This window comes from Neopsephotus bourkii, unplaced genomic scaffold (assembly GCF_033783945.1).
Source record: "Neopsephotus bourkii isolate Nb327-2 ecotype Australia unplaced genomic scaffold, CSIRO-AGI_Nbou_v1 NB_501, whole genome shotgun sequence".
In the NCBI taxonomy this organism is placed as follows: domain Eukaryota; kingdom Metazoa; phylum Chordata; class Aves; order Psittaciformes; family Psittacidae; genus Neopsephotus; species Neopsephotus bourkii.
Window position 1 is genome coordinate 8,237 of NW_026901002.1, and position 9,756 is coordinate 17,992.

At 47.3% G+C, this 9,756-nt stretch overlaps 1 protein-coding gene across 1 annotated transcript; it reads left to right on the plus strand.

Annotated features, from left to right (window-relative positions):
• Positions 1-231: 231 nt before the first annotated feature.
• Positions 232-1,868, plus strand: LOC133210753 (complement C1q tumor necrosis factor-related protein 2-like; the record flags this gene model as incomplete). Its single annotated transcript, XM_061350439.1, has 1 exon — positions 232-1,868. A coding segment is annotated over one exon (639 nt), but the record flags the coding sequence as incomplete, so codon positions are not given.
• Between the last annotated feature and the right edge of the window lie 7,888 nt (positions 1,869-9,756).

Here is a 9,756-nt window from a genome sequence, read left to right on the forward strand (position 1 = left end):
GAAGTGAGCCATATAATTGAGCCAGCCTTTTGGTCCCTGAGAAGGACAGGCTGTCCTGCTCCCAAGTCCCATTGTTATCATGCCAGCTACCTACCTAACAGTCCTGACAGATGCCTCCCAGGTGGTATTTCATTGGGATTCTCATCAGCAGGGTTTTCCTCCTAAATGAAAATATACTGTTGGAATGACACAACCCCTTTCCACTTGCCATATCGAGTCTTTCACTGAAAGATTTACAAGGCTATTTATCTTCTAGGTCCACAAGGCAGAACGGGAAACCCCGGCAAACCAGGCCCAAAGGGGAAAGTGGGAGCTATTGGCAAAGCAGGCCCACGAGGGCCCAAGGGTTTAAAGGGTAATCCTGGAAAAAATGGGGCCCCAGGGAAAAAAGGGCCCAAAGGGAACAAGGGTGAGACTGGACTGCCAGGACCCTGTACTTGTAATGCCAACAAAGCCAAGTCTGCCTTCTCTGTGGCAGTCTCCAAGAGCTACCCAAGGGAAAGGCTGCCCATCAAATTTGACAGGATCCTGATGAACGAGGGAGGACATTACAATGCTTCCAGTGGGAAATTTGTATGCAGCATCCCAGGTATTTACTACTTCACTTATGATATCACTTTGGCCAACAAACATTTGGCCATTGGCTTGGTCCACAACGGGCAGTACCGGATTAAGACTTTTGATGCAAAAACTGGGAACCATGACGTTGCCTCTGGATCAACCATCCTTTCTTTGAAACAGGAGGATGAGGTATGGCTGCAGATATTTTACTCAGAACAAAATGGGCTCTTTTATGATCCTTACTGGACAGACAGCTTATTTACTGGTTTCCTGATATATCCTGATCAAGATTATCTCAATGAAATATGATAAACTAACCTGTGGGAAAAAACAGGAAATGCATGCGACCTCAGTCCAGCAAAATGTAGCCTGTACATGGACATGAGTGGAATTATCATACAGTTCCACATTTTTGGCGCTAGCAGCCTGTATTGGCTATTCAGATATTCACTTGATGGCATCAACTGCTCCACAGGGTACCAGGACCAGCAGGACTCACCTTTCAGCAGCCTCATTAATCTCTCAGTCTCGAAGCCACCCAGTGTGTTTTCTCAGATTTCAGCCTCCATGTACCAGCACTGGAGTCCTGCATCTGGTTACTCTGCAACATGCCATGGACATGTAATTCACATACTGGTGCTGAATGCTTTATTATATTATTGTTATAAAACCTGGAAACCAACAACCATTTCCTGAAGGCTGAGCTCAGAAGTGCCACTGATGTTAGAGACTGTATCACTGCCCCTCCTCCCCCTACACCCTATAATAGTAATAAACCCTTTTAATCCAGAGTTACACTTTACCAGCTACTTAAGAGTCAGGAAGTCATAAGTTAATGTTATAAAAGAGTAGTTCTCAGCCTCATCAAAGCAGCACTGATAAGCAAACCCATCTGGTCTAAATAGGAAAGGACACAAAAGAGCTCCCATTTTTCAGTTAAAGGTAAGACTCCTCCTAAGAAACAAGCTGCTCCACTGAGCATCAGTGGTGCTTCTCAAATTTCAGCCTCCATGTACCAGCACTGGAGTCCTGTGTCTGGTTTCAGACAGTCTTTGGTAAGCCACAGTCAGGATCTAAACTGGACTGTGCAAGTCAACTACCCATGGGCTTCTGAGCCACAGTGGATTATGGACTTTACAGATCAATTCTACTTTTACAAGTGAAAATACCTGCACGATTTTTGTGGACTACAGTACCTGTAGTTGCATTTAACTGTAACCGCGTTGTAGCTTACAAAAATCTTTTCAAGTACATTTTATAAAATAAAGCTGAACAAAAGTACTCCTGGAATAGTCTTGATATTCATTAAAGTGGCTTCCCAGAAGGTATTTCAAACCTGTGTTACAGATTCCACAGACACTGTTGGGCTCAGGGATGGATTTTGCAGGTACCAGAGCAATGGGAATATTCCTCTCTCCAGCCCAGCAAGCTGGGGAATGCATAGGGTTTTCTGTTCTCTGTGTCAGAAACCTGCAAGGTGGAAGAATAGGATCTGTGCATTCCCCTAAAGCTGCTAACTCAGATGGCAAATGTCCTTTCCCTCACAGGGGTTGCTCAGATAATTTATTTCTCTTTACAAAGTGCTCTCATTTCAGGCTGTCCTGGGCTGCATCTGCGGGCAGCTTCCCAAAGGCAGCTGCAGTTCAACAACGGTGTTTCTCTTCCATGCCAAGCTCCTCACTCCCACCCTGCCAGCCCAGTGAGGGAAATAGCCACTTTTTACCTGGGCTGAGGTGCACACAGGTTTCTGCCCAAACACAGGTCCCTCAGCAGCTGTACAATGCTGGGAGCAGCTCAAGGGAGGTGGTGGGACACATAGAAGAATGTTACATCTCTACAGCACCACCCAGCTGTGGTGCACCCAAAGGGGAAATTAAATAGTACAGTTTTAATTAGTCACTGCTGACAAAATACAGATCTTGTTTTCTCTCCTCACTCTTCCCCCTTGATTTACTGCATTATCCATTCCCTAAAGTTAGTATTGGGGTGGGTGAAGTAGTGGTTTTTATTATTATTGTTTGGGTTTTATTTGTGTTCAGGTTAGTTCTCTACTGATTTTGAGCTGAACCCCCTTGGCACCAGGCAGATACCAGGGCTGGAAGAGCACCACAGGGGATAAGGCTGAGAAGAGGAGGGTGGAGAAGAAGCAGCAGTGAGCAATTAGATCAGCTCAGCCAGTCAGTCCTCCCTTATCTGCAGGGAAGGCCCCAGCAGGGAGCCTCTTCCTCCCAGTGTCAGCCTTCTGAGAGGCACACAAGCTCATTGCCCCAGATGAGAAGCAAGAGACATCATTAACTGTCTGGCAGTGTCCTTTTTCTTCTAATGAAAAGGAAAACCTGTATACGAGTCTTTGAAATCTGGTATATCAAAATGCAAGTTATAAAGAATCACAGCTCCCTGCTGGGCACTCAGTGCCATCGCACTTGCTTTCAGTGTGGGCTGCCAGGTCCTTCCACAGCAGCAGCACAGACTGCTGGCCCCAGCCTCCTCCTGTCCCCCTGCGAACTGCCCCAGCCACCCCCTGGCTCACAGTGCTGCCCCCCTGTGCTGCACAGCTCAAACCTCAGCCCCAGGCATCTGCTGCCTCCAAGCAATGAGAAACACAGACTCATAAATTAAAACAGGCAAGAGGGAGTGGAACAGCTTCTACAGATTGTTTAACCTCCCATGGGGCTGAACACATTTACAGATACGTCCTAAGTATTTCTGTAAAAGAGGCATGAACATTCGATGTGGTACATGTGGGTTCTTGCACAGATTGCTCTGAAAAAAGATGGATTTCATCTTACAATGCCATAAGAGCAACTTGAATGCTGAACAAAATGTCTCCACTCAGCTCAGTTCTGCAAGAAGATTCCTCTCAAGCAGCTCCCTTCATCCTGCCTCACCCAGGAGAGGAGGGAGGGAAGGGCAGCTGGCAGGCTACAGTGTGCCTGGGTCACTACATGGTCAATCACTGAAATATTGAAGGTAGAGGGAATCCCACACAAAACTCAAAGTGACTCGCTCAGACTTCGGAGAATCTTAAAGCACCACATTCCAGCTTGCCTCTGCATCTTCAGGCTGCATTCTGGCTTGTGCTGCCATTATCCCCCAGCCAAGCAGTTACTTACTTTGTGTTTAAACTGAAACTGAGATTTACACGAAGTATCTTTATTCCAGAAACATAAATTCCTGGAAAACTCACCAAGTAATGAGCTGCAGTTTTCACAGCCAAGCTGTGCCTCAAGAGAGCACTGCTCCCACACAGGCTGCTCGCCTCAGCCCAGGCCGCTGCCTGCACCTCCAGCACAGCAGAAGAGCTGGGAATGGTGGTAGCTGGGCAAGCACATGGGCAGATGTCACCAGGAAGACAGGAGGAGTGTCCTGGCTGAGCAGGACACCATCCACATCTGACAGATCTTATGCTGCAGCATCCCCCTTCGCCACCAAGTGTCAGAGCTGCCCTTTGCACCATGTTTTGGTACAAATGAGTCCCTCCGGGACATCCAACATGGCAGGACAGGGAGGAAAGGAAAGGCAAGAGCACCAACCTCCAGTGTTCAATTTGCCACAGAGAAAAGGCTCAGCTGGTGGCTCATCAGAGACCAGGATGGACCCAGCTGTGAACACACATACCTGCACAGGTCCCCCTCCAAAGCAGAGGAGGGTTTCTCTACCAAAGCAGCTTGTCTTGACTCCCACAGAGCCTTCTCCATCCCACACTCACCCCCGCTTCCTTGCAGCACTACACTTCCAGCTCAGGCACAACTCTGATTTCACACTGCCTGAGCACTCTCCACAAACATCTGCAGAGTGGCAAGTGCTCAGCACTGGATGAACCCAAAGATAACTCCTGCCTGGTGGAGCTTCTGACTGCTTAGCTCAGCCACCCCAGAGCCCTTTTCCATCCCTTCAGGGCTGGTCTGCACAAAAGGACCTCAAGGGTTTGGAGGTTTTTTTAACCCTACATTTCAATGCTAGCAATGAAAAGAAAATAACAGAGATATTTCAATATGGAAAATTAACATTAACCATTGCCATGGTGTACACAGTGTATGGAAAACAATGATGTGATGTCACAGCTGGAAGCTGTGCTGCCTAAGTAGCACCACTTCCCTGATGCCCACATTATAATGTATAACATCACACAGCCCTGGGGCCACAAGGATGCTGGTGTCTCTCTGCACCATACCCACTCTCCCACCTCCTGGCAGCCCTTTTCCGCTGCCAAGGGCTACTTCTGCACTTGAATCAAGACATATCCAACAGCAGAAACTGGAGTTACCTCAGGACAGTACAAGCGCAAGAGGCACAGCTCTCCATGCCACGCTACAGCATTGCTGTAACCCCACAACAGCCCTGTCATTCTTCCCTGCTCACAGCAACTCTGTGCAGGAAAGGCCATGTCCCCCAGTGCTCGATATGCAGGTCAGGAAGGGAAAGCCTCTAACAAGGAGGGGTATGCTCACAAAGTTTCTAATTTCCACATAAACCACTAGTTAAGAGGAGGAGCAAGGCAGTGAGTGCTCAGAGTAGGAAGGAGCAGGGATGAGGAGATGATGTGGTTCAAGGGGAAATTGAGGGAGGGGGCTGGCTAGTGCCTCATGTTGGCTTTCAGGCACAAAGCTCAGATGTTTCAGGCTACTGGGCAGCAACAGGCTCATGAACCTCCCCTGGGGCTCTCAGTGTTCCAAGGCAAGACTCAAACCACTCGGCATCAGCAGAGAGCTAGGAACTGTGACGGTTTAAAAGTCTTTAAATAAAATAGGCTCTTCAAACTACACGGAAGTGCAACAATATTTTATTAAAGCCTAAAATGCTATCTGTAACACTGCTCTTTCCTTGCACTGTCTCAGTCTGGCATGGCTACACACCCAACAGCAGCTCACTGGGGTTAAAGCCTTCCTACCAGCCAGGTTTAATAATTAGTTTCCAAGGACAGTCCTTATCCTGTAGTATTGTCTAAATGAAAATAACAATTGTACATAGCTTGTTTCTACTAACGGCAAAGGAAAGCAGGTTGAAGCTCTCCAAACACATAAGCCGCATATAGAAGGTACAGCCCTACTCTCAACCCTGCCTTCATCCCTGCCATCTGTGGGAGCAGAGAAACCCCCTGCCTCTGATCAGCTTGGTAATGGTTCTGTACTAAGCCTAATCCAGCAAAGTGAGGGCACAGCTCACTGCATCCTCCCCTGGGTGTTTTTCTTACCAGCAGATCAGTCCCTCCCTGCCCAGCCCCACCAGTGCTGACTGTTAGGAAGAATAGGACAAGCAGACTTAGGCACAACTCCACAAATGACATCATTCCAGCTTAATGCTGCTGAAGGAAAAGGCCCTTCTTACCTCTTGCTGCTCAAAGCTGCGCCTCCTTGCTTTGCACTGATATCTCTCTCTAAACATAGCAGAAAACCAACCTAGGAGAAAAACTAGGTTCAGTAAGATATACCATGTAACAAAAATGCACAAAAAACAACAGAGGGTAATAGAAAGTATGGAAGAACATAGAGGAACAGAACTGAAGAAACTTTTCCTTCTTATCAGCAAAAAACCCACTACACTATACAAGAGAACTCAAATTGGCTTAAATAATGCTCAAGCTGTTGCTGAGCATCATTTAGCTTTGGGGCCCTGGTGAAATGGGAGGCATCTGGGTAATAGCAAGTTGGGTTGCACACCTGGGGGAGGAGAAGCAGTATCCCTGAGGGGTGCTGGACCCTATGCTGGTATGAAGTGGTCCCTGTTTGCACCAACCTCCTTGCTGGGTGCAAAAGAAGCTTCTTTCTACCTTTGGTAGCAGGTGGGGTAGAGGGGTGAATATATGCACAAGTGGCTTCTTGGAGTATACCCCTGATGTATACAGTCTCCCTTTCAGGTGTACAGGCCTGAGCAGATGCTGCTTGTGTTACACCTGAGACTTGACTAAAAAGCCCACTTTTCCTACCCAGGCTCAACTAAGAATAGCCCAGCTCCTTGTTGAGACAGCAACAGCCTCTCTCTGTGCATGGGACTGCCTGTTCACCACCACATTTCCACTGCATTGCTTCCTTAGCTGACTGCCTGTCTCCTCTGACCCCTTCATGTTGGCCAGTAAGATAGGGGTTTGCCCTATGAGCCACTTGGGGTCACCTTGCAGTTGGTATTCTCTGCTATTTTCAGGCAGTTTTCCTGCCTAAAAGCAGTTTTATTGCCCTGGCACCCAGAATGGTAGGACTAGTGATAAAGATGTTAACTTGCTTAGTTAAACTGGTTTTTAAGGGAAAACATTGATAATTCTGTTAACTTACAAATTCAGCTTCATCTGTGAATTTCACTGACCCTGCCCCTGTGCCTTGACTTGCTAATGATGAAAAATAACACAAACCTTCTCAAAGTCAACATAAACTCTATGCAAACCTACTTTTGAAATGTCCATGGAATTTTACCTTTATGTCAGTCTCTCAAAACACTTGAAAAAGAAATCAACACAGTTCTGTTGTAGCTAAAGCCTGGTTTTTAACCCAGACTTTACCTGTTATATCAGAACCTAATGACGTTTTTGACTGATCCTGTTTGGATGAAAATGATATACCATAGCTGCAGTCGGTTTTCACAGTATCAACCAGATAATAATGTCTGTGTGCTGCTCCTTTGACTACCAAAACAGCTCTGGATGCCCTGGTTTATGGCCATGGCCTTGCTGGCACTCCCTCCTTTGGAACAGAGCAATTCCAAGGTTCAAGGCTATGTCTGAGCTCTTATCAAGTCCAGAATTACTACTCTAATTTGGTACTGTGAATATTTTATGATATCAAAGACACTATTTGAGACTGCTAACAGCCATGCCGCAGAAAGGAAAACATTATTTGTTTTCACTTTTAATATCAATGCAGTTACTGAAGGAAACTTCTGATACATCAGAATTTGTTTTCAGATGGAATGAGTGAAACACATGGACCACGTTCTGGACAAACAAAGTCTTTTGGCTGCAAAGTTAAACCCAACATCACATGGAACAGTTTTCTGTTTCACGTGGAATCTCAAGATACTTTTTCATTAATTCAGATTTAAGAAATGCAAGAGCTTTAATTCAATAGATGCCGTGGACATGAGGCTCTGCAAATCCATTCCATGTTCATATTATTGAAATTTGATTTCAAAGAACTGACACACTTTCTTTCAAATAATATTACTGGTTTGATTTACACTGTAAAAAATGGAATTATTGCTATCAGGCATGTATATAAAAGCTGCTACAGAAAATCGATGTATTACTGTATGAACCATGATCAGACTACTTGTAAAGAAATGCTCTGGCTGTTATTCAACAAAACAGTTAAGCACATGCTCGGTTTAAAGCAAAAAGACAAGATATCTTTTTCTCTGCCTTAATGTAAGGCACCAAAGTGCTTTGTTTAAGGGTTCCAGGATGTGCTTAAAAGAAAATAAGGGAAAATTATTTCTGATGGACACTTGGTGGCAGCTTTTATCTGCAGGCTTAACAGCTGCTGCCACTTAACTTCACTGCCTGGCTTTTATAGGAGGGCCAAGCCATCAAAGATGGGACTATAAACAACTGGGGTATGTCTTCCGGGAAGATCTGGTCAACAACTTTCTTTGATCACAAAAATATTTTCCTAGGAACACTAAAATCAACACAAACATTTGACTGGAGCAGCAGGTTTTTGTTGTTCCTTTCCTTTAGGAAATCAACAGAGAAAAATTAGCTCTTTAAACGGGAAAGCTGTTGCTAGGCCTGCCAACATTTGTTGTGAACATTTTTCATCCTTCCTGGGTCAGTAGTGAGATTTGGGTATAAAGCAGGTTCTGTGGTGATTGTTTTGGCACCTGGAATTGCTAAGCAGAGTGCTGAGAATGACTTGTTGGAGTATTTCAGTTTAGACTGCTGCAGTATCCACTGAACCATACAGATGTTCCTCAGAGGGCTGGGAACCATAGTGCCTAGTGGTTTATTGGGCTCTTCGGTTTAAACCTTGAAATGGATGAGTGTCCTTGAGCTCCCAGGGCAGCACAGTGACTGATGCCCAATCTGGAAGCTTTAGCCAGGCTAAGCTCTGATGGTGACCCACCCATCTCCAGTTGTTGTGGCATCACAGCAGGGTCCTGCTGTAGCCTGTGCTGTGTGTTGCTATGTAACAGGGATGCGACCCATAACAAAGACATGAGATGTGGGTTACATGGGAATGTGAGTTGAGTCCCAGCTCAGTGTCTGCACAGGACAGCTGTTTTCTGGCACGGTAAGACCTGGGCAAACCTTGATTTGTGGCCTGAAAGGGAGTCCTACCAAACCTCATGCTCAGACATGAGCAATCCCTTCTGTTTACAGATTTCTGGCAGCTTAAGTCAGGGCATCTTGTGTTGGGAATGATAAACCAAGGAAAAAGTCAATCTCTTCTGTTGACTTTGAGGTTATTTATTGAGTATTCAGAGTCTTCGTTACTGGGACAAGCTTTACATTCCATTTTCTCCGGCCGATTTGCGTGCACTGCCTTTTCCGGTGCAGCCAACAGCGCCAAACCCAGGTCACTGCTGCAGCGCCTCTGCTCTGCCCTGACGCTCCCTGGTCCGCGCCGTCTTGTCCCGTGCCGCGGGGGACAGCGCAGGTGTCACCGGCGCTAACGGCCGCTGGCGCCGGGGCGGAAGAACGGGTCCTTGCGCGGAGCAACCGGCCGGTTGTTAGGGCAACGAACCCCCTAGCAGCACCGCTGTCCTTGCGAGGTGTGCACCCGGCGGCAGCTCCCGAAGCGCCGGGAGAGTGTCCCCACCGCCGGTGCGGCCCCGGGGGGGTGGCTGGGAAGGCGCCCAGGACGTGGTGCATAAATCAAAGGGTTAAGCAGTCGTTAGTGCTTAACCAGCGGGGCCGGTTGGTGCCGCGGGGCTTCGGGTGATTTGTATGGTTTGTTTTCCCTCCCTGCAGAGCGGTCCCGTTTCTCCGTCCAGACCTTTGTCTGGATGAAAAGAAAAGATGGAGGAGGAGGAGTGGTGGAAAGAGGAGCTGGCAACAGACATCCATCATGCTCTGAGGATGAAGGTTGGATCCCGCTTTGTTCCTCCCCCCCCTTCTCGCCCCACTGACCCGTGGAGCTGGGCCCGGAGTGGCCCCGGCTGGGCTCGGGGTCGGTAGCTCCCCTTCGGCCCGTCGCAGAGGGGCAAGTTTGCACTGAGCCCTTCCCTGTGCTCTGCTCGAGACCTTTTCAAAGCCAAACCTGTGAA